Source organism: Micrasema longulum, unplaced genomic scaffold, assembly GCF_059751315.1.
Source record: "Micrasema longulum isolate JH-2025_06_02 unplaced genomic scaffold, ASM5975131v1 h1tg002062l, whole genome shotgun sequence".
In the NCBI taxonomy this organism is placed as follows: Eukaryota; Metazoa; Arthropoda; class Insecta; order Trichoptera; family Brachycentridae; genus Micrasema; species Micrasema longulum.
In genome coordinates this window covers 157,549-183,929 of record NW_028279229.1, presented here as the reverse complement: position 1 = coordinate 183,929, position 26,381 = coordinate 157,549, and the positions used below count along the sequence as shown (strand labels likewise).

The window sequence follows — 26,381 nt, the reverse complement described above, 5'->3', positions numbered from 1 at the left end:
ATACATTGAAACAAATTATCGGCTTAACTAATGTCCTTGTATTATACCGTAATATTTGACAGGGAGAAAATAAAGTATGTTAGAGAATAAAAAATCCTTATAGTAGGATGTATTGTTACTTAACAATATTAAAAATATCATAAAAAAAAAAATAGAAAAAAGATATTAAAGTTGCGTAAAAAAAGTAAAGTCAATTGAAATTCAAAGTTCGATAATTGTTGCGATTTCGTCAAAATAGACAAAAGAGGTCGCAGGAAAAAGTTCAATAAAACAACTCACGTTACACATTTTGAAAAGAACGTAACAATTATTTTACTTAAAGGTTTAGTAAACTTAACATTTTTATGCAACTGGCTCTTAAAAATATTAATTTTAAAATGATAAATAAAAAAAATAGCAGTAAGTACGTATAAATATTTACAAACATTTACAAAATATTTCAATTAACATCATAAGCTCGACAGCCCTGGGTGAGCCTGGGCTGAATCCAGGAGTCTCTCCCAGTCTTGCCGGTCTGCCACCCTTTCCCTCCAAATCCTCACTTCCAACATTATCATAATATCTGCGCTGATGCAGTCCATCCATTACATTTCGGGCCATCTTGGTCTTTGTCGTCGTTGTGGTACAGAGAGAGTTAGGCGTTTTATTGGGTTTTTAAATAAATTTAATAATAACAGCATTACATTAAAAAAAAGAAAAATTAGAATGAAAAAGCGATAAACTTGATTGCCAGTAATAGATGACGCTGTGTGCTAATCTCTCATCCGCTATCCAAGAAGTTTCTACTATGGCTTTTTTTTAAATATCTCGTTCAATTAGGGTTCGATATTTATCATTTTCATTTTGATTTGAAGATATTGTTTTGAAGAACGATTGAAATAAAGAAAAATGACGTCTAATAATCATTTTTCACGTAATCGATCATGTTCAATACTACTTGGTCTTTTCAAGCCCATCGTGGGTTCAATCACATCTGAAAAAACATCTTCTTTCTCTTCATTCATATCTCCTCTTTCAGAGACAAAGTAAATAAAGAAAACAAATATGTGTTTTTAAACATGGGCAGAATGTTACACAGTGTGTAAACTGGCCATTGAAACCAACCAAGGACATGTCGCAAGCCTTTTAAATGCCTTTTTTTAATGAAAAAAATATGCACGCTTATATTGAAAAAAATAATGTAATATTCTTCGTCAGACAAGTTGGAAATTATTTGACTTAAACTTTAGAAATAAGTCATCTTATTATATTGCAAACATTAAACTTAATGTCAATCAGGATTAGCACGCATATAAGCTGTTCAGTTTATTTCATTAGTAATTACAAGCGCTCTAATTTAATTAATTTCTCACAAGTTTTGTTTATTGGAGAAGACAATTAAAAACATTTCACTCGGGACTCTTAGTAACAAAATTAGAACTTTCGTTTAACTTAATTATTGCTAATTACAATTAAAGCTCCTTGATCAATAACGTATAACTACCCCTTTTAAACCCTTATGAAATCCTTTAGATGTAAAAAATATTTTTAATTCTGTGTGTACTAAAGGAATCATTTATATATATTTTTTTACCTTTTATACTTAAGAAATTATCTAACGCTATTTTTTTTACAAAGAATGGGTCTCAAACTGATACAAAACAAACAAATTATTTTGATATATCTTATTTTTTATTTTATTTTTTTTATTATTTTCTTTTTATTCAGGAAACATACAGTACAGTTACAAAGTTTAATATTTTACACAATTGGACTTAATTCTCTTGGACCAGTGAAGTTTCCATATTAAAAAGCAATTAAATGTAAGGTTAATTATGAAAGTATAAAAAAGAGAAGGAAAAAGAAAACATAAATGAAAGTTGTTTAAAAATTAAAATTTAAGTGAAAAAAATATATTTTAAGGTTTGTAGTTTGTAGTGAGTTTTAACAAATGGAAATAATATTAAAAATGAAGAAAATTTGTAAGAGTAATTAAGAATTAAGAATGGAAATAAAGAATGAAAAACATGCTCAGATGTAAAAATAAAATAAAATAGTAATAACATTTTTTTTAAAAAAGGAAAAACATAAACACATTTTTATTTTAAGGGATTCAAAGAAACGATGAGAAGAATCTTTAAGTGAAATATTAGACAGTAAATTTAAATTTAGGTCAATTTAAAAACATCTTCAAAATTAATGACACATTATAGTAAGAGCAGCAATATATTGATTTTATTAACATATATAATATAAGTAATTAAAAGTAGTTTAAAAGTATAAAAAGTATAAAAACATGCCAATGGCAGCAGAGAAAAAAAAATTATTTATTGTATTATAAGTTTATTCAATCAAATTAATTTAATTTTACTGAAATATGTTTTAAACTTGCCTAAGATACTATTTATAAGGACGACGATAATTCGCTCCAAAACAATCAAACCAGCCAGCCAGTTGTATAAGTAAAAAATGAACTTTTCTGTATAATGCTGATTACCGATAAATATAAATAAATAAGACTTACTTAGGGGTTCCAGTAATTAAATTATAAACTCGCCGATTTTGAATTTCGGTAAGTACCAGAGTAAAAAAATCTTAAAATTCGTGAATATTTAAATTAATAGACACGTTACAAGCGTGCCGTTCTATGTCTTTATTCTCTTACGGATCTTTATCGTGATAAGACGTGACGTTAAGCATAAAAATGTTGTTTTTTTTTCTTTTCCTCATCCGGTCTAAGATGGAGCATGTGAACATCAAACGCCTCCAGGAGACCTTATCACCAGGGTTAAAAAAAACAAAACAATAATTATTAATTCAATTACCGGCCAGTTTTGGAGTTACTACGAGCTCCCTTGTCAACGTATAATTTGTTTATAAAAATAATCATCAATGTTTTCAGTATGTCCAAATGCTTGCAAACTAGCGGGATTTTCTCCCTGGGGAGTTGTTCATATTTAAATTTGTTGCAACAGAGAGGGAAAACATTTTTGAGAAGGGAATATGGGAGTCTAGGTATTTACAGGGCTTATGACATGTCATTGGCTGGTTAAAGTTGCCACTTTACACACTGTGTAACATTCACCATTCTGCCTATAATGAACATCCACATTTCCTCGACTCTTCCAAATGTTGACTTTTGTGAAGGAAAAGAACTGAAACCTATATCATGCGGGTGGGATTCATCCGACTGAACCAATCCACCTACTAGGCAACGCCTAGAAACACTTTTCCAATTTTGTACACTTCTTCTTTTACCAGGTAGTTGATTCAACAATGTTTTGAGTATGTCCAAATGCTTGCAGACTGGCTGAATTTTCTCCCTAGGGGGTTGTTTATTTACAAAAGTCAACAGATGGAAGAGTTGAGGAAATGTGGATGTTCAAGCATAGGCAGAATGGTGAATGTTACACGGTGTGTAAAGTGGCCACTTAAACCAGCCAATGACAGGTCATAAGCCATGTAAGCCTAGACTCCTATATTCCTTTCTCAAAAATGTTTCCCTCTCTGTTTCAACAAAATGAAAATAATCTTTTTTTAATTTAATAAGAGTAATGGTGTCTACATAAATCCAATACATTCCTAGATAAACAAGTATTTATGTAATGTAGTATTTGATGTTAATGGAGGTATTGAGTGGGGTGAGGGTGGTAGAAAATCGACCATTTTCACTGATTTTAAGTCAATTAGACACGAGTGGACTATGTAATGATTTCCGAAAAAAAAACCCAAAACCTTATGTGTGTCAGTCAAGCATCTTGCAATTGCACCACAGTGGTGGCCACTTCACACTGTTTAACATTTATTATTCGTCATGAAAGATTTACCTTAAAAAATATGACATATGTGAGACACTCGTAGTTTTGGGAAATTCACTTTAACCTACCCATCCTGGGCTCGATTACTGTGTGGTTAAAAATTTGTCTTTATACTGCAATATTTACTCATTACGAAATAACACCTTGAGCTTAAGAATGATCACATTATCTTATGTGTAAAAATGTATATAAATTAAAGGTAAGATTTATCTCACTGAATAATTCCAACTAGCTGATGACAAATCTTAAGCTTTGTTAATGCAAAAACTTCTATATTTCCTTCCCAAAATTTATTCCCCTCTTCTTAACTTGAATTTTAATAACTCCTTAAAAAGTAAAATTCACCCTCGTCAACAAATATTACGAATTCTTAAAAGGAAATGACTTTAATTTTTGAAAACGTTAAATATTTGTTTTTTTTTATTGCATGTTTCTTTATTACGTTGATATGCCATGTAATTTTTAATTATGTTTTTGTTCTGTACAATTTATATGGTGATGTTGATTATCAAAATATAAAACATATATTCGTCTAAACTCAACACAGGACTTTGGTTCCATGGAGTTGGGATTTGTGTCTCAATTAAATGTAACATAAATATATTATAAATAAAATCGATTTAAAAAATAATTTGTTAAATATTAGTTCAATTAGAATATTGTAAGTCCTGCATATATATAAACTTTCAAATTCCCTTCTCAAAAATTTACTGAATATTGGTGAATTTATTTTACTTTTTTAAATGTATATATAAACACATTTTGCAATATTTTGAAGTTCTGTTGCATCAATTATTTGTGATAAATAAAATAAAACACAGCTTTTTCAATCAATTAAACAAATTATTTCGAAATTCTGCATGTTCAATAAAAATATGTCATATCAATATCAAAAAATTTTGAGTATGTCCAAATTTTTGTAAACAAGGACTTTATGCTACTCTCTGGGGAGCTATAAATATTGCCTACTCTTCTAAATTACCTTCTCTAAAATGTTTTTCTTTTTTAATATTATGTTAACATATTTTTTTATTTGCTTTCAGATTACTCAAAACTCAAGATGTCACAATATCCAAAGCAGAAGACCGAAGGTAGAAATTTTAAAATTAAAATATGAAATAGATACGGTGTAGAAATATAATAAATGAGTGGTATAACTGTTAACTGTCTTCTGTATGCGGATGATGCCGTGCATCTTGCTAGCAGCAAAGAAGACCTGCAATTCTTGGTAACAAAAGTCTACGACGTATGCAAGAAAAGCGATTTGCTTATGAATGTTGATTAATTGAAAGTGATGGTTTTTGAAAGGGATGAACGTGAATGTGGGATCAGTGCGAACGGAGATATTCTGAATCAGGTAGAAGAATTAATGTATCTGGGAAGTATATTTACTAAGGATAGAAAGACCGAGAAGGATATTGAAAGGAGGGTGAGTGCCGGGAACAGTGTGAACGGTGCACTGAAATCTACTTTGGCAAACAAATGTTTATCGCAGGAGGCTAAACTAGCAGTTCACAATGGAGTTCTAGTGCCGACTTTAATGTATGAGAGCGAAGTATGTAATTAGAAAAATGATGATGAAAGTAGGTTAAATGCTGTCGAAATGCGATCCTTTAGGCAAATGTGTGGTAAAACTATATTTGATAGGAGCACAAATGTCGAGATTCGTGGACTGTGTAAGGCTGAGATATGCATTATCGGCAGAATCAAGAAAGGGGTGCTGCGTTAATTTGGACATGTAGGGCGAATGGACAGCAAAAAAACGGCTAAAAGGATCTACGATGCGAATGTTGATGTATGCAGAAAACGAGGAAAACCGAGAAAGACATGGCACGATCAAGTCCATCAAATACTTGAAGATGGACATGTCAAAAGTAGGAATAATCGGCGTGCGCGCATGAGAAGATGTATAAATGTAGAGGAACCGAGGTTTGTATACAAATATAGAGTGATATGGCGTTCTATCTTCTCTGCCTACCCCGAAGGAGAAAAGTCGTGATGGTTTATTGTTTTTGTTGTTTGTAATAATAAAGGCCCCAGCGGTAAGCCAAATATTGGCATTTTATTAATTTATTTAATTCACATAAACGCCTGGAGTGCTTTATAAAGCATGGTAAATGGATAAAATATATGAAGTACGAAATAAAATACAGCATTTGAAACATTGAAATAAACAATCCTACATATTACTTGTTAGTATATAAAGATGACATGAAATACATTAATATTGTAAAACTTTCAAATTAATCAATATACCCTGTAAGAAAATCTTTAAAATAAAAGTATTGCTATACAAATACACACTTGTAAGCGGATAGAAAAGAAAAATATGAACAAATTATTTAGATGCTTTTAAATGTTTAACATCTGTATAAAAGCAGTCAGCAAAACTTACACAAATAAGTAAAATATAAAAAAAATCTAGATTTAAGTATATATATGAAATAATTAATAATACCAAAATATTTTATTACTTGAAACGCAAAACAAAAACAGCAAAATATTGTCAATAAATAAGAATGCGTAATTCAGACTTTTGTAAAAATAAGGTTAAAACCTTGGTGTTAGAGTAAAGATTACATAATGTACATAACAATTGAAAAATATTTCAATAAAGCACACATAAAATGAAAAAGAAAAAAGAAATGATAAAACTATTAATGTCTAAAAAATTACACAATAAACGTTGGGGTAGTAAGTATACTCGTACCTAAGTTAAAACAAGTGTGAAAGATCAGTTGTAAGAAAAAGATATAATATTAAAAAATAATGACAAAGTATCATAGGTATTGCAATAAATACAGAGTAGTATTAGAGCAAAATAAATGATTAAACTTTTAAATATATCATCCAACCTTGCTGCAAGAAATTAATTGCATAAGGTATGTATACGAGTTTAAAGGATTCGACCAAATATTTACTTTCTAACTATTTTTATATGAGAGTTACTTTATTATTTACCTTGCTTATGATATAAAAGGTTGATATTTCAAATAAGTGGATTTTTGAGCAATTATTTTACTTTAAATTTAGCTAACTGTTAGGGATCAGGAAGGATATACTAAAGTGGGCCAATCAGGAACTTCTCAGCATTGGCTCATGTGGAGAGGAAACCATTAAAAACTCTTCAGGAGAAGCCGGCGCCTTTTGACAGTATATATTTTATTTAAAAAAAATAAAACGTTAAGGGGACGTTGAGAGGACGTTTAACATTAAACTTGACATAAAGTTACGCTTAGGTATAGTGGTATAAATATAAAGGTTGAATAAGGATGGTATTCCCATTCTTATTTTACCACTATGCACAGGCGTAACTTCATACCAGGTTTATAAGTAAGACCATGAATCATTTATAAACATTTTTTGACAAAAAAAAATTCTCTTTTATGCAATAGCGGTTTTTATAATTCTTTAATTGAAAACAGATACGAAAAACATATTCACCGTGACAAATTGGTTTCTTAGAACAGACATTTAGCCATACTAATATTTCTGGCTTGCCGAACCATTCATATGATGAGCCTACTCCTAGTACAAGCAAAATTGTCGGATTGATTTTTTTATAATATGAGATGTATGTATAAATAAATAAATAATTCACAAGAGCGCAAATATTTACATCTCAATTTGTTGCAACAGAGAAGAAGAACATTTTTGAGAAGATAATATGGAAGTCTAGGCATTTACAGGGCTTATTCATAGGATTCTTATATCAATAAAAGAATTACTTTATTTATTTATTTTACATAAACGGCATAAATTGCCTTTAACATATATTGAACATAAATATGAAAAAAAAAATACATATATAAAAACATAACAAAAACTTATAAAATTGCATAACTATAACAATAGTAACAAGTAGGTAAATACACATAAGCAACCAAAAATATTAACGAAATAAATACATAAATATGAAAAAACAAAAAAAGGAAAATCAGTTTTAAATATAAAGAAAAGTTTAAGAATAATATTGCGAGAGAAAAAAAGAAATCAGACTCGTTTTATAACTATCAAGTCCAGAACCAAATATATCAGCCTTGTCCTCATACTGATTGCCATATCTATGGAGCCTAGGGATAGGCTTTCTACATACTTATATAATCTTAACATCCGTGATAATGCATTAGAGTTGATTATTTAAAGTACTAAAAAACTCTTCCAGTCGGTCAGGTGGTGTAATGGTCAGCGCGTTTGCCAACCACACAAGAGGTCTCGGGTTCAAATCCCGACATGGTTGAAATGAAATTTCGACCGGTATGACTAACTGATATGAACACCCTACAGAATACCTATATACTTCTTATTTGAAATTATTGTTGTCAAAAACACAATTCAGTTTTTGTCTGTAATTATTGGAAGTAACTTAAAATATTATTGAGCAATTTGAATATTTATAATTCAAGTTTATTTACGTTTGATGTTTCGCCTTTGGTTTCACAGTCTTGACACTAAAGAAGTGCCAGATTAATCGAAACGTCAATCTGTCAGTTAAACGACATATCAGATGTTTCTGACAACCTAATTATGGATCCAAAGACAGAAGTATTCAGGTAAATAAAAATATCAAAGAGCAAATTTGGTTTACAGTAAATTACTGTAAATAGAATTTTCTGGATAGTGTTGTGAAAAATGTATTAACCACACCCAACTCAAACTGAGATAATTGATGTTAAACGTCAGACGCATTTTTCAAAAATACAATTTATATATACATACGATACAGATTTCTAGATGTTTTATACAACGAAGTGTTTTAGAAAATTTGTAAGTTATGACTCGTCAAACCATCTTTTTAAAATAATTCAATCAATTTTTGATCATGATTCTGATACTGACTCCTTTTTACAATTTTGCGACTTGACACATTTTTCCATAACAGCATCCAGTTAAATCGAACATCTAAGTATTTAAATACAAGTCAGAGATGAAACCAGACAAAACTAAACAAAAGATTCAGACAACCTTGACAAAATATGTTAAAAATATTATCATTTATTACCGAGAAGAAGCGGAAGAGAACTTGAGATGTGACACGCGAATTTATTACAGAAATACAAAACTGTGAAAAATCGTTGCGCTGATAATACGATACATTAAATTTTTTTTTTTGCCGTAGTTTATTTGTCTATTTACAAATAATAAAAAAACACTGAACTTCCTCATTATGAAAAGGGGGTATAATGCGGTCTAGTATTTCATCAGGATATTGTTTTTAAGGATGTTGCAGTCTAGTAAGATGTCTGTCGATTTCGAGAGTATTTATTCGACTGTATAAGATCTGGGTACGATTAATGGGTGAACTTGTTCCTTCATTTCTATGGTATGTAGGTGTGTGAAAAAGTTTGGTGTGTCTTGTCCGCCTAAATGGGATATAATGAAACGAGCAGAGTAAATCTGAGCAGTCAATTTTACCATTAGCAGTATTTAATGTATACTTATGTTCTATTTGTTTATTTTGCACCATAGTACACGTATTGTCATACATACCTTGTTTATTGTTGACATTACATTGTATGCACTGTATTTTTTAGTTACCTCCTAAAGTATGTGAGACTTGTAAATGATTATTTTTTTAAATAATCAATCCTCTTACCAAGCTCTCTCGTACACTTTCTTCGTTATAAACGGTTTTGCAGGGCCAAATCGCAAAACTTCAAAGGAAAATTCCTCATGGTAAGCTTTAAAATAAATCCTAATACTTTTTTTCCAAAAAGACTTTTAAAAATAAAAAAAATGTAATCTCAAAATGTAGTAAATCTGTGTCTGGTGCGTATCGCTTCGTTGTTCAAATACGTTTTTATCAATACTTTTTTATGTCGGGGAGGGGTAGAAGTTGGCGGAAGGGATGTTAGTCAGAGAAACTAGAAATTTTCTCCATTTTTAGTTTGTAAATATTATTTTAAATTAAGTTTTGTAAAAAAATTATTGTAATTTTTCTTAAAGCTTACAATGAGGAATTTTTATTTTTTTGGAATCTCTGGAAGTTCAGTCATATTACTCCACTTTGGGAATTACACTGGCTATGTTTTCCACAGAGGGTTAAATACAAACTCTGTTGGCTTATGCATAAGTCACTGCACAACTCTGCTCCAGAATAGCTGACAGACATCTTACGCTTGGATCAGCTACATCTACGTCGAAAGGAAAAGATATTTTACCTCTAGGCAAACAGCGCACTAAATTCGGCGAACGCGCATTTGCGGTCGCAGGCCCTACGGCATATAATGCTCTCGCAGCTGAGGTTCGAAACTGTGAAAGTGAAGTGATGTTTCGGAAGAAACTTAAAACCCACTTGATCTCTAAATCATTTGAATAAATTCTTTGCATGTGGTGACAAAGGACATTAAAACAAAAAGTTAAAATTGAATTTATATATTTATATAGTAACTTTTTAAAGCGCCCTTAAGGTATTTTATTACGAAAATGGCGTTATGTAAGTTATCCACAATAATAATAATCCGAAACGGAGAAAAATAGTGCAAAAAACACACGGCATAATAACCTAGAAAAACTCATTGTACTTTCTGTATCAACCGTTTTCTTGACGTCCACATACAAACAATATTTTGACTATGTCCAAATGTTTGTAGACACGCTGCATTTCCTCCCCAGGCAGTTATCTAGAGCTGGCCACTTAAAACAAACAATGCAGGTCATTAGCCCTGTAAATGCCAAGACTTCCATATTCCGTTCTCAAAAATGTTTTCCCTCTCTGTTGCAACACATTTAGATCCACATACCGTCCATTTTCTATATGCAGATGCGAAATCTAAATAAACAAATAAATCTTCATTTGAATTTACTTTGCAAATATTCAAATGCAAATAGATTCGATCTGAATCAATACGAATAAATGCGGGTCATTGTTTGAATAATACTATTTTTAAAACACTCTTTAATAACACCGTATAACAATGACCTTTAAAAAAATTCAAAGATTTATTTTTTTTTAATTTCAGTTTGATTGGGCGGGTAGTGAAATACTCAATCAGTCATACTATATAACCATAACAAAGTGCAAAAAAATCAGATAAAAGATAAAAATAAAACGAAGATTCATAATATTATTTTTAAAGTATATACAATATAAAAATAAAACATTCAAGATTAAAACCAAAAAGGATTTAAAGTTATTAAAACTAAACACGGAAAAGCAAAAAATATTAATAAAAAATAAGTAAATCAAGTTGAGGACCGAACGCATCGCGATAAATACTGCCAAATTGCCAGTACTGAAGCGCTCTTCAGTTGGCAGCGCTGCGCTGCGCTGCACATAGGGGTAAATCAATGATCTGAGCGACCAAAACTATTTTTCCTTATCAATCAATTCTTAAGATGATTTTAAACTTAATCGTAGTAGTATAGGAGATAAAACATTTTTCAGATAAAAAAATTGAAAAAATATTACTTCGATTATTATATTCGTATTTCTTTGTCTGAACACAGTGCTTTTTCCTCATCTGACGATTCTTTGTCATCATATTTACCTGGTAGCAACATGGCTACCGTCTCTGTTGAAAAAGGTTGACTTTTTTTACGAGGTACTGATTGCAATCCTGTTATAACGGGATCTGAACTTAATAAAAGTCTATTATTGTTATGAAAAACATTTTTCACTTTGTGGTATGACATTTTACAATTATTTGTTTATAAATTTGTATAAACCACTTAATTTTTTTTAAATTTAACTTCGAGTCCTCTTTTAAAACTATTCCCGTTATGATTTATTTTATCTCCTTTCTCTCTCTTTCTTTCAATTTTCAATCTCTTTCATACAATATTTTATTATATAAATAGCAACGCGTGTAATTATAAGTTAGTTAAATTCCTGACGATGTTGAAATTTATAAACAAATTAATAAAAGTCTACACAATATTATTTTTGGTATGTGTATATATATTTACATATTTATACACACACAATTCTGGGTCTGGGGTCGCAATTCTGTTTAGTACATCCATATTACAGGGTTCTCGTGAAAACTTTAGAGCAAAGTTTTGTTTATACATTTGTAAATGTTTGTTGCGTGCTTCAGCACCCTCTTCTGATAGCTGGCTTATCGGAAATTAGGCTTTTTCAATTAATTTGGACCCTTGTATTAAAATTTTGTGCATCGTAGGTGTCATTGGATGCCACGGATAGAGTTGAATATAAATCTTTGCTTTATCCTTTGCCTTGACAGAAAACTTTTAAGAATGTATTTTATGTCTATTTGATAATGTTTCTAGTATAACATTCAGACGATATATAAGATTTGCATCAAATAAAGTTATTTCTGATGCTCAGAAGAATCTCAGAAGAGTGCACTCGTCTATTTTCGTTTCATTACAGATTTGAAAACCAAAAAATCTTCCTTTATTTACTTCGCGTAATCGACAGAAAAAATATTTAATTTTAGTAAGTAGTTTTCCAAATATTCCAATGTTTTTATTTAAACTATCGGCAGTTTGACGCTGCATGATGATAAACAACTGTTTTTGACTCATAACCTCAACATCTGATGGTCCTTTAATAAAAACTTAACAATTTAAAACAAAAAAATATAAACGTAGTTTTATTTTCATTTTTGCACATATAATTAATACTAAGCTATTTTTTTTTACTTAAAATTAAAGCCGGGAAACATGATGTAATAACTTATATTCCCATATAAGTTATTAATTTAAAAAAATGAAAACAAACTGGTCTAAAGATGCCCATGAGAGGGTGAAAGCGCTAATTGGTCAAAATAAATAATTGGAAGTGTACCAAGTATTTTTTTAATTAATAACTTTTATGTAAATATAAGTTATAACATCATTACAATGGAATTCCATCAAGAATTGTCTATAAATAATTTAAATGAATAAAAAATAATGGACAGTTATAATATTTTTGTGTAACATAAGAAAGAAAAAAAAAGATATTCTGTATAAGATAAAATGATATTTTTTATAGAAATTAAAAAGGGAAATAAAAAATATTTTCAAAAACACAAAAATTTTCCTTATTATTAAAGGGCAACAAAATAAATCATAGAAAAAAAGAGTTCATATCTTTAGTTTGAATCCAGGATAGTGCATGTTTTTTAAAAGCATGAACATTTTGAAAGCTTGGAATCAATGAAATATTATCAGTAAAAAAAGAATAAAAAAATTTTGGGCCTATAATAAATTTGCATGTCTCTATGCGAGCCGCGTTTTGCAATGAGGTATTTCTAACACACGATTCCTTCTTTGACTTAATCTATTTGAATTACTTGTGAATAAATTTTGGTTCTTAAATATATATTTTAAACATATTTGTCTTACATCTAAAAGTTTAGCTTCTTGGAACAATTGGAAAGAGGGAAAAGTGCGATTTTTGTGAAGCATTATTTTTAATAAAAAATATTGAATAGTTTCTAATGGTTTAATATGAATGTTGTTAGTTCCCCCCCATCCAATTATTCCATAGAAAAGCGATGATTTAAATTTATTCCTTCTGATTAATGTAACATTGTTAATAAATACTTTATACCTAATTCGCGTTCATAATTTCAATCCCGTGTCGTTTAATTAGTCAAATCAGCACCTGTCACGAAATTAATAAGAACGGCAGCTAAGCGTCCTGCTCCAATGCAGCTACATTCTTGATACCCAGCAATGTTCCATATTTGTATCAGATTCTGGTCATTCATTTTGTAGCAAAAAAATAGAGTTTTTTAGGCCCTAGTGAAAGACGTTATCGAACACTTGGAAACATTGAACCTAAGTTTGTTTCGCCTTTCTCATTCAGATGTATTAGATATATCCGCTAAGAGAAGACAAAAATTGTCAGAAGTTGTCACTTTTAAGAATAGTTTTAAGTCATCCGCAAACAACAGAAAACGAGAGTTCATAATTACATTTTTAATATTATTAATGAAAATTGAGAACAACAATAGACCCAGGTTAGAGCCTTGCGGGACACTCGAGAAAGTATGGAAACACTCTGATGCGAATAGACGGTAAGGGACGTATTGGTTTCTATTTTGGAGGTAGCTCGCCATTAACTCGGCTTTGCTCGGTTTGCCTGCTATTACCTTGGAAAAAGAGTTTTTATTGAAAGGTAGGTACCTAAGTACTTTTTAATTATTGAATTCGTTCGAATGAAGAGTTTCGAAGAGAGCTATTGGCAGACAATGCCAAAGTCCAGCTATATCTGTATCAATTGATAAATACATCCTATGCGCAAGTGATTCAGTGTTGAATAATCCACAGATGTTACTAAGAAGACGCTAATTGGTTTTATGAATCGTTAATCCAACGTTGCACTAAATAATGAAGAAACTCAAGATTCATTCATATTAAATCTTAATAACACAAAAACTTTACGATATTAAATATCAAAGAGGATTGACTTACGCCAATATAACAGCAAGGACTTTTCTTGCGGAAACACGACTGAGCACCATATTTTACAGTAATGAAGCACATTCTCATCTTTAAGGTTATATTAACAAGCAACATGTATATTACAAGAGTTCACATAATCTCAGGTAGATACACGAACAACCAAACTATAGCTAAAACATACCGGTTTGGTGCGCTATTTCAGGTAGAGTAATCATTGATCATTATTATTTTTTTTAATATCCTGGCTTAGCTGTGGTACATTCTGAGAGATATTGTGATATGATCAGCAAATCAAAGAAAGGTGATATCTCGGTTTCGTGACTTCTCTTGGCCAGCACGATCATCTAATCTAAATAAATGCGACTTTTCTGTGAGAAAACCTCAAAAGCATAGTTAACTTACACCAATCTGAACTAAAAGCAAATATACGGACTGAGGTCGCAAAGATTTCAAGCGATCTCTGCCGACGAGTTTTTGAAAATATGCTTGATGTAACGAATAAAACGCTTGCATAATAACGATTTGCATTGCGAAAATGTTGTCTTTAAAAATTTAAATCCGCATTTGCGTACTTCAAATAAAATAACGTATTAAAAAAAATTGTTTGTTTATTTTTCTAAGTTTTTTTTAATCTGCCATACACCCGGTACTACGAAGAAGGTGTATGGTGAAATTAGCATATTGGTGTAAATAGTGTCCAGACTGAAACCGGGAGACTTATGAAAGTCGGTAAGTAGTTATATAAAAATATAAAACAATTATGGACATTACTAAATCATGATCTTAATAGTGTATCACTGTGGCTAAAAATTAATAAATTAAAATTAAATGTTAACAAAACTAAATATATGAATATAGGAAACAAAAGAATAGAAATTACACCATCAATTGTAATAGAAAATTAAAAACTTAATGAAGTCACTGAAATTAAATATTTAGGTGTAATGTTGGATTCAAAACTTACATTTCACCAAAACGCTAAGATGGTAATAAATAAGATTGCAAAAAAAAATCAATTTTGGGAAGGATCAGAAGATTTATTGATAAGGACTCCTGCAAAACTATTTACAAAGCAATTATTGAACCACACGTTAACTACTGTAGTAGCCTTTTATTTTTATCAAACAAAGAAAACTTAGATAAACTAACTGTATTACAAAATAAAGCCTTTAGAATCATTTTGAAAAAAAAACAGATATACGAGGGTAAAGTCGATGGTAAATGAAATGAAATTATTAACATAAAAACAAAGAATATTTTACAATACAATGATATTTGTTCATAAAATTATAAACTCTAATAAAAAAACAGAATTTTGGAAAAAAATTGATCGGAACCAGCATGAACACGATCACAATACTAGAGAAAAGAACAAAATTAGACTTCCATTTAGGAAAAAGGCAAAGTCACAAAATTCAATTTTATTTAAAGCAATTAAAAAGTATTACGAAATGGAAAAAAATATTTATGAAGAAAAAAACATATCAAAATTTAAAATAATGGTCAAGACATATGTGATAAACAATTTGTAAATTAAATATATTTTCAATGTTATTATTAGAACACACATAACAATATGTATGATATGTGTGCCCTACTTTAAGATTTAAATAAAAAATAAAAAAATAAAAAAAAATATTCACTAACATTTATCGAATTAATAATTTAACTGGAAGAATGATTCCGAAATTAACAATAGAAAAATAAAATATGTAATCGGCATCATAAAGCTGGGGTGTGAAAAATTTTACTTAAAAAAATAAACAACAAAAATGTTTTTGTGGTCAATATTGGATAAATCTGTTATCAACTTGATTTATAATTGACAAAATAACCACAGTTGTGTCAACATTGTTCCATATTTTTCAATATTCAAATGTATTGTGTTTTTAAAATTTGCACTATGTGTCGGTTTATAAAAGCAAATAAAATTTATGTGATTTCAAAATGCATGACATCATTTATAATACGTATATTTTTAGAACTTTTTTTTTAAAAATTATTAAATATAATAACTTTTTGTACTCCCAGAAGCTCCTATTCTTATTCTAAGAGGCGAAGATCAGTGCTATGCAAGCTCCTGACGTCACTGCAACTTGTAAAGATCTATTGTGACGGGTTTCCGTGAATCTTTCTCCAAGGAGTTACACCAAACTCATTTCGGGACAGAAAAATATTTACAAAAAGGTATAGTTATAACATGGTGATAAGTTTAACAAATTACAACAGGGATGGAGAATACCTTAAATAAGGGAATATGGAAGTCAAGGCATTTACAGGGCTTGTGACCTGTCATTGGCTGATTTAAGTGGTCACTTTACACACTGTGTAACATTCACTATTTTGCCTATGTTTAAACATCCATATATCTTCAATTCTTTCATCTGTTAATTTTAGTGAAGTCTCTGAAAAATTTGATTTTTTAATATTGAGACTAAGCCGGTAAATACGAAACCAAATTAAAAGATGGTAAACATCTTGTACCATTTTATTTTTGAGGTTTTTAACATTACAATTGTGATAGTAAATAATTGTTTTATCTGTATACAGTTGAAGTGTACTTTTAATACCACAATGTGTAATATCATTTAAATACTAGTAAATCAAGAACAGCAGTAGCCCGAGAACGGAATCCTGTGGTACACCACATGTGATCCCCTCAAATCACACCCCACCAATCTAAACTAAGCAACTTCGATCACTTCTATATTTGTTTAACACTTTGTAAATATTTCTACAGAAATACGAATCTCCATTCCGTTTATGTTTCTACATATTTTTAACAATAATTTTACAAATTTTAATTTTTCAAAAATTATTTAGCAAGGTGAAATCAAGATTTAAGAATACTCACTTCACTTTTCGTGTACTTAAAAGAAGGGCCATATATGCAATAATGCAGTTCCCTATGCACCACTGATTTTGGATAAGGAAATGATGATTATAAATATTTGCTGGTGGTATAAATGCCAAGACATGGTTCTTTTCTTAATAACAATAGTGATAAAACATTATATTTAACATTTTTAGTAAATAGTTAATGTCTTCTGGATATTTGAAGACGGTTAAATCAACCAAATACCCTTTTTAACCTTAAATGATGACATAAGGTAGGATTATCAAATAATTTAATTAAAATGTGAGTTTGTCTTTGCATGAGTCTTTTTTTACTAGGCATTACTTGGAACTCTATGTAATAAATAAATTAAAAAAAAAAAAAAAAAACTGCAAAGTGCGTTGTGCAAATTAAAAAATAATGTTTGCTTTATTTAAAAAGACATAAAACTTGTGCAAATATTTATCATCTCTGCAGAACTGCTTTACGCTTTTTGGTATAAAAACCTTGCTGAAAGAAGTACCGTTACTATTCATTTTCGTGAACAGCATCTTATCAACATGCAGATCCAGAATCTCTTCCTCGCCCTCTTCGTGGTCGTTGCATCACTCATGGTAAGGACTTAATTTGTTACTTTTTAGTTACTCAAAATGTTCATTTACCGCGCACTTAAACTTTTGTTGGGACGTTTACTCACAAAACTCAATAATATTCAGATTTTTGCCCCGATTCTTATTCTGATGTTGATTCTGATTACTAAGATTCCGGGATAAGCATTCGTAAGGAAGACTATGTATAGGACGGGAGTTATTAAGGCAGCATTTAGTTTTCACCGAGAAATCAATTCGTGGTTTGTAATTTCAGTAATTTTGGGTATTAATCGGAGTGCTACAAAGTACATGGCTTTTCAATGTTTTAACGCAAACGCCTGTTAAACCTTTAAATTATGAGAATCCCTAACCGCGTTTCAAATTCTAACTGTATCATTAACCCACTTTGCATGGTAGAGTTTTAAGAAGAGATGAAATATTCAGAAAAATATTCAGTCTTATAGAATTAAGTTTCGAAAGGAGTATAAAAGAAATAGTGCAAGAACGCGTCCTTGGTGAACTCCGGTGGTCACATATCAATCATAACAATAATTTTAGTCTGGCATTTGTAATTTGAGTAAAAGGCTAGAAATAGAAATGAATTCGGCTAGTTTTAAAGCTACCTCATACTGCAGTTTCGTTCGATCTGTTCATTTGGGCGATATTTCAAAAATCTTTTAGTACCGGAATTATAACTTTATTGTGCTGTTGAATGTTGTGAATATAATCTTCAGATGACCTGCCAGGCAGTAAACTCTCCTGGTTCTCTCTCATTACTCATATGATAGAGGTTCCACCTTTTTACAGTATTGTATATTTTTTAATCGGGTTGTGGTCCCCGTAGCTAGTGTTGCGGACTCACGGATCAAAGGTTTAATATTCAAACTCTACTCTATCCCAACTTAATTCCCATTTTCTATAAGTGAGTTATTTACAACTCGACTAAAATGACTCCGATATACAAATTTTTGTGTGAAAAATATAAACGTAAATATTATTTTTTTTACAAAAAAAAAAAAACGTAATTAAGATGTTTAACGAATCACACTTTTTGTGCAATTTGGTAATCTCTCCATTGACCAAGTTTTTCATTCATTGGTCGTAATTGTCTTAGTAATATATCTTCAAAGTAAAATTAAATTTTTTGGATGATAAATTGAATATGCAATAAGTTTTTTTTAAACATGTTCAATTACAGGTAATCGACGAAGATACTTCAAACTTTCATAGAAATACACACATTATTCTTCATAATTCTACTTCATAGACAATCGACGATGTCTCTGTTAACTTTAAATTCAATTGGGGCATAGATCTGTTATTTGAAACAAGATATACAATTCTCTATAACAACTATTAAAATTGAATGTGTTTTTTCCAGGCTACCACCTCAGCAGAAGCTGCTCCAGGGTACCGACCAAAGTACAGCAACTACCCCAAATACTACAACAAATATTAATTTGTTACAAAATTATATCTACCACGGCTAAAGCATTTGTCAGTAAAATGACGATGTGACCAACTTAACAAAATTATTTTTGTACTCCATCTCGTAACAATTTAGTATTTCCTGTTTCTGCAATAAATAAGCGTTCCGATAAAAAAATGTATTTTATTTAAAAATGTATTCCGTAAATTGAATAATTTATTTTTTACTTAAAATTTAAAAAATATGCCATGTCGTGGACTCAATGGTATAATAAGATACCAATTAAATTAGCATTTTTTAACCACTTAAAACACTTTGACGCATTCATATCATATTACGATGATTTAAACGCCATGTTTGTTTATTTGTTGCATTCATGGAGGAGGATACAAAATTATATTTTTCGTGGTTAACTCAGAAATACTGATTTAGGAGTGACCTGCATATAACATTGAGCATACGATATTAAAGTTATGTAAAATATATTTTACTAGCAATTATTTTCTAAAAATACAAAAAACATTTGTGGTTTTCAATTTTTAACGCAAAAACAATTTAACACTTATGTGGGTGAGAGCTTTTCGGAGAATTGATCCCCGGGAGTCATTTTTTGGAACTAATTATGTCAAAATTGCCAAAACTACTCAAAAATGTTTAAATGATTAGTTGCATCAAATGAACTAATCACCACTGTTTAGCTTCATAAGATATTATATTTTGGTTATGTGTTGAAAGGTGATGAATATGCCATACTTCAGTTTTATCTTAAAGTAGAAGATCAAAGGAGGTAGAAGGGTCAGAATAAAACAGTTTTCCTGTGATAAGAACTTAGGAGGAGCTGTTTTGCACTGTCCAGGATAGGAAAGCTTTCTCCCGAGTGGTCATCGGCGTCGAGGGGACCCGACATGACACGTGAAGAAAAATCAAATGCTTGTATAAGAGAGATATAAGTTATTAATTTTACACCAGAATAAATTTGTACCGTCCGGGAGCAAACGGTTTATTTAACTTTTCAGATATTATTTGTATAAAATCGGTCATCATCAATAGCGAAGATTTAAAAAAATTTGGACTACTAACTTTGCGGTTATTATAATAAGATTAATATTAAACAATTTTGTTTTAAACCACTATTTTTTTTTCTGACACATAAAATGACATAGCTTCAGTATGACGTCATAGTTGAAGATAAAAGTCTCCCGACCGACTACAAAGGTATAGTATCGATACCCCTACCATCAAGTTTTGGTGTAAGTACATAATTTTATACCGACGAGTCTAGAACCCCTCAACACGTTTATCTACGGATTAAAAGTGTCAAAAAATTTGTTCCACCGAGCAATTTTTCCTTTAATTATGATTCATTCAAATTTTAATCGTTTTGAGGTTGGCACTTATTTTCTTAAAAGCCTATTAAAAATATGAGAGAGAAATAAGTAAGTTTTGAAGTCGAATTGAATTCCGACATAAATGTCACTTTAGTAAAACGAACGTCTAGATGTGGAAATAATGTTGCTAGGTTATCTCCTATGAACAAATAAAAGTATCCAGGCGTCAGACACAGATTATATGCGTCAGAAAATTAACACTATAAAAAAATAATTTAGTTATTATATTTTTTCCATATGTTTTACTATCTTTCCGAGTGTATGTATCGAGGCGTTATAGAAGCCGGCTTTGTAGTCGATCGGTACAGATCGGTAGATACATACAGACGATCGTTAAGTGTACCGTCTAGGTGATTTCCAAAAGTCATGCAAAATTCATGTTTAAGCGAGCATTTTTCCTTGAATTAGGATTAATTGGAATTTATAATCGCTTTGAAGCGAGCACTTTTTATTAAAGAAAATATAACTTTTATAAAAATGTATAATATGTTATACATATTAAAATGATGAGAAATGTGGGATCAGATAATGAGTTTGTAAGGAAAGAGAAAGAGGAACCAAGTAAAGAAAAGGATTAAATATATGTATTTAACAAGAAAAAAAAAGCAGGAAAACTCAGGGAGTAAAAGATTCTGGGGATATATAGTAATATTTCAGGCGTTTCTTGAAGGAGGCTAGAGAAATTGCATTTTTTATACGAAGAGGTAGCGCATTCCAAAGTCTATCAGCTTAGATGGAAAAGGAATAGCTGAAAAATGATGCTATGTTTCGATGAATGGAAATTGTTCTCTCCTGAGAAGAGCGAAGCAAAAGCACATGATCAGAAAGGTAAATGAAATTGTGGGCAAGATATTTTGGAGCGCAAGAATTGTGAAAAATATTGTAAAGAAGTGAGAGAGATTGAAAGTTCATGCCTTGGAATAAAACCACTTGAGTTTAGAGCAAAAAGATGATACAAAGTCATACTTTCTGAGATTTAAAATGAAGCGGAAAATAAAATACTCGTATCTACTGAATTTTACTGTATTTTTTAATAAATTTTTGTACAAGTGTTGTATAAAAATAGTGTGGAATAAAGTCTTGTATATCGTGAAGCATATATTATTTACTTCTATGTAGGTACCAATTAATGAACGTTTTTTGTAGATTACCAATAAAATATCACCGCTCGCCACTGCCATGCAAACTCTAAACCACCGTAACTCGAAGAATCTCCTTCGAGAAAATGGAAAAAAACTTTTCGAACAAGTAAATCGCATTGATACTAATAAAAACTTAATTTTATTTAAGTTTTGTCATAAGACCATGATTATGAAGCGTGAAAATAGCGTCTCACATAAGTCAATAAAAAAAAAAATCTAATTTGCATCAGTTACTGCAGACAAAAAGTTGCCCGAAATGCGGTATTAAAACATGATACTACTTTTTTGGTACCTTTTAGTAAGTATTACAGCCGTATAGCAAGTATTTTATGAGCTTTATTGCGTTTTACATAGTTGGTTTTTGGAGAAAACTGATGTCAGATTCATTAGTATGCCGGAGACTGCCGTAAGATATTGTATAGATTAATGTGGACCCGACAGACGTGGTCCTGCCTGAATGTTGGCTTGCCTGCTTTTAGCTGGTTGAACAGTTTTTTCGTAAATGTACACACGCGATATTTATTTTGAAATTTTTTGTTGTATTCCAAAACCAAAAAATAATTTTGAAAGATAGGGTTTTTTTGCAAATATCGAACTCTGCGCTATTTGCCAACAGTGGTGCATTCTGTGTAAAAATCCGTTTTTCAAAAATGTTGAAATTATTTAAGTATTACTAAAAATCCATTAAAAATAAGTTAATATGTAGAAATTCAGAAATCGTAAGGCGATCGATCAATTCAGTATCCAGTAAAAAATAATTGATGTTAGTAAACGTTAACTTTACTTTTTTAATTTATAAAAAAACAACATTCTCCAATATTTTTGGAATATGCATTTCAGTCGAATGCAACCCTGGAGGTTTGATGAAAAACACATATTCGCTCCTAACTTCTTTGCCGATAAACATGTCAAAGATATTATTATTTACCAACCTAAGTCACGTGAAATGGATTATTTTGCAAAAATCCGCATGTAAATCAGTTTAATAGTTATCGAGTCCATAAAGGACAAACTATCATGAACTTATTTTTATAAATATATAGATAGATAAATTAAGAGTTTTGTCTTGACGTTTATTGAAATATATGTTTATGATATCATCATCATTATTCCCTTTCCAGACCTAATGGTGCATAGGACACTGCATTGGTACACCAATCGCAGCGTATCTTGATCATTTTTGTTACATGAAGGTAAGATGATCAGTCATGCGCTTCAGGTACCAGTCCAGGGACAATGAAATATTATGGCGTGAAAATGCCATTTTAAATAAATATTTCATATCAGCCATCTCGGGAATCGAACCCGAGACCTCTTGCATGGTAGGCAAACGCGCTGAACTCGAATATTCTAGTGAAAAGGACATTTAAAATTAAATAATTCACTTCTACCATGTCAACCAAAGGCACAAATATTTTGTAAAATATTAATGTACCCCAAACTCCACGAGATTAATAGCCCTTTGTTAGGTTGGGACGCAACGTAATAGGAAGTGAAAGCTTACAAATTATTATTTGAGAATTTGACACCATCTTCACCATCTCGACAAAAAATAAATTAATTCATCGAATTCACTAGTTGAATGCGTACAGTGGCCTTCAAAAAATATATATTAAATTAGAAATAATAAACAGAATAAAACAAAAATTTCGGATTTAGGTAAATTTATTTTAGTCAGATATAATTAATTGTGAAATTGAATTTATTCATCTCAAAGAAATTAACAAATCCAGAATTGTGGTTATCAGAATTACACAATTTGAGTTTGGAATGGATAATTCTCGGCTATTGTCTACATGGTAAATTAAATTATGTTTTGCTTAAGAAGAAATTAATATTTGTTGTAGTATTTGGGGTAGTTGCTGTACTTTGGTCGGTAACCTGGAGCAGCAGCTGCTGAGGTGGTGGCCTGGAAGAAACACATTGAATATTAATGGCGGTTACGTGGAATTTTATAATGCCGTGTCAAGTAAAATACTGTAAATGAAGTATATATCGTGAGCAGTGAGCACACAAGAAAAACTGGATAAGGCACAATTTTTGTTTGTTAGCAAATCAAGAATGATGTTTTAGTCACAAACGAAAAGTCTTGCTATTTAGGACACTTTTGATTTTGTAATTATTTTATGTAGCAGATGCTCATGAACTAACTTGATCAATATAAAATGATCAATTTGTAAAAAAACTTTGAGATGTAAGCGGACTTTTTTCTTCTTCTGTAAAACATGTTCAAAAAATCTCAAAATTGTACCAATTTTAACAAGTGTATTTTTTATGTATGCGCGAGATAAAAAAATAATAGTTTTGGACGAGATTTCTTGATATATATCCGTGGTTAAAAATTTACTTAATCGTGTTCAAAATGAGCTGGGGGTGCGGTTAGAAGTAGCAGGCGCCACATTCAACATTATGAAGGCCTGTAAATATCCGATCTCGAAATGCCGCCTGCATAAAACCTATTCTTCTCTACGGATGCAAATCGTGGCACCTCTCTAGGGCACAGATTGCACTAAGGCAAAGTTCTGGGTTTTGAGAATATGTGTCTCAGAAGAATCTTTGGTGTGTTGTGGTTCGACTTTGTGTGGAATAAGAAATAAAAGAACGGACCCAGCAAACTCCGGTGACAACTGTCATCAAGCGGAGGCAATACGGTTGGCTAAGCCATATACAGCGGATGCCTCCTGAAAGCCTTAACCACGCTTGCCTACTTCACAAGGCGTCAGGTTTCCGACGTCCTGGACGTCCACTGCTGACTGGCAGTTTGTGTCAGAACTTCGGGACGAGAACCTGACTTAGGAGTTAGCAGCCGATAGAGGTGCATAGAGATTCTTTGTGGATACCATATGCTCCAACTCGGAACGGATATGGAATGATGTACTTCTTGCAAATTTTTAGGAAATAAGAGATTCATGTAAGTTTTTTACAAGCAACAGCTAATTTTTATGTTGGAAAGTTTTTTACTTTATGTGAAGCCTGAAGAGGCGTATTCAGATAAATACTGAATGAAGTCCTTACCATGAGTGATGCGACGACCACGAAGAGGGCGAGGAAGAGATTCTGGATCTGCATGTTGATAGATTACTTTTCAAGGAGATGAATAGTAACGTTGCCTTCTGAGGCGAGCCTTTTATACTCATATTGCGTACCAGTTCTTCAAACATATTTGTTAAACATTTGCACATGTTTTGTTATATATTTAGAAATTAAATATGAGTTGTTGATTTCTTATATCAACTTAAATCAAACATTTGTTTTGTTTATATCAATTATTACGTAATGGTCACAAATATATTTGGATTCTTTTTTTATTTGTACTAATTAGAACATTTGCCATTTCAATTGTATACTTAGAAGATTTTACCTAGGAATCAAAAAAGCAACCTAAAAAAATTCAATTTTCTTCCATGTGCTATGCTAATATTGGCTATTTTGACGCCAATAAGGAATTCATCGGAAGTCTGGGACGTTGGCAGAATCAATGCATTCCTTATTTTTAAACATCAAAATATAAGACCATGTATCACTCTTTCGCTCTAAACTCAAGAGGTTTTATTTTCACGGTGCACAAACTTTCAATCTCTCTCAGTTTTTAGTAATATTCTTCACAACCCTTGCGCTCCAAAATATCTTTCCGAGAATTTCATTTACCTTTCTGATCATTGTCTTTCGCTTCGCTCTTCTCAGGAGAGAACACGTTCCATTCCTCGACATAGCACATCATTTTTTTTCCGTCCGTTAGACTTAAGAATGAGTTACCTCTTCGTATTCAAAATGCAGCTTCTCTAGCCACCTTCAAGACACGCCTGAAACATAATATAACCTCAAAATCCTGAACTTCCTGAGTTTTACTGATTTTTATTCTTAGGTATGTATTTTTATCCCTTTTTCTTTTCTTGGTTTCTCTTTCTCTCCTTCCAAACTCATTATCTGATCCCACATTCCTCATCATTAAATATGTAAAACATAATGCGTTTTTTCTTTTATTAAAGTTATTATGTGCAAGCCTTTTCTCCCAATTGAAAAACAGCTGTTATTTTTTTATTCATTAGGTTTTTTGATTGTATGTATGTATCCTTCGATTTATGGTTTCTTATGGTTTTTATGGTACCAAAAAATTTAAATCAACTCTTCTTTTGACAAGTCTATTATTTTTGTTGGCTAAAAGATATTGCTTTTAACAATTTGTCTGCCAAAGTACATATTTTTTGTATTTAAAGTTTTAATTAAGTAAATATAAAAAAATCTACAGAGAGGGAAAAAATTTACAGGAATTTACAGGCCTCATAGGCTGGTTTATGTGGCGACTTAACTTACTGTGTAATACACCCCATTCTGCCGTTGTTTAAACATCCACATTTCCTCAACTCTTCCGTTTGTTGATTTTTGTGAAGTAAAGAAGCTGAAACCTTTATCACGTGGCTGAGATACATCCGGCTGAACCATTTCACCTACTAAACAACGCCTGAAAATATATTTTTTTACTTCTACTTATATCAGTTAGTTAAATCAACAATGTTTTGAGTATGTCAAAATGTTTAAAGAAATGCCGGATTTCCTCCATAAAGAGCTATTTATATCTGTTACAGTAAATTTAGATCTAAATAAAAAGTATAATTAATTATTATCATTAATAAAGTAGTGGGTTATTGTTTATTTTGAATAAATGTGTCTGCCTTAAAACAGGTTGTACCTAATTAGGCAGACTAGACATAATTCAGAAAAATCTATTACCTAAGTAGTAGATAAAAAATTGTAATTTTTTGTTTAAAAATCATGATTGTTATCATTATTACTATTACATTGATATAAATGTTTACACTACCTAAGTGATATTTAAACC

At 30.8% G+C, this 26,381-nt stretch overlaps 1 protein-coding gene and 2 long non-coding RNA genes across 4 annotated transcripts in view; 2 read left to right on the top strand and 1 right to left on the bottom strand.

Moving 5' to 3' along the window:
• LOC148273145 (uncharacterized) overlaps positions 1–26,381 on the top strand; it is a 301,031-nt gene that overhangs the window by 162,128 nt on the left and 112,522 nt on the right. The window contains exon 2 of the mRNA XM_088239072.1: positions 4,841–4,888. Within this exon, the coding sequence (XP_088095198.1) occupies positions 4,841–4,888 (48 nt within the window). The remainder of the gene's footprint in view (positions 1–4,840; positions 4,889–26,381) is intronic.
• Positions 16,325–19,188, top strand: LOC148273164 (uncharacterized). Of its 2 annotated transcripts, none has more exons than XR_015824670.1 (3): positions 16,325–16,343; positions 17,470–17,606; positions 18,964–19,188. It is a non-coding gene; the product is annotated as an uncharacterized LOC148273164 (long non-coding RNA). The 2 variants fall into 2 exon arrangements; XR_015824669.1 differs by having other exon boundaries at positions 16,329–16,343; positions 16,980–17,606.
• On the bottom strand, positions 23,189–24,643 carry LOC148273163 (uncharacterized). The gene is made up of 2 exons (XR_015824664.1): positions 24,557–24,643; positions 23,189–23,450 (listed from the first exon to the last, which is right to left on the bottom strand). It is a non-coding gene; the product is annotated as an uncharacterized LOC148273163 (long non-coding RNA).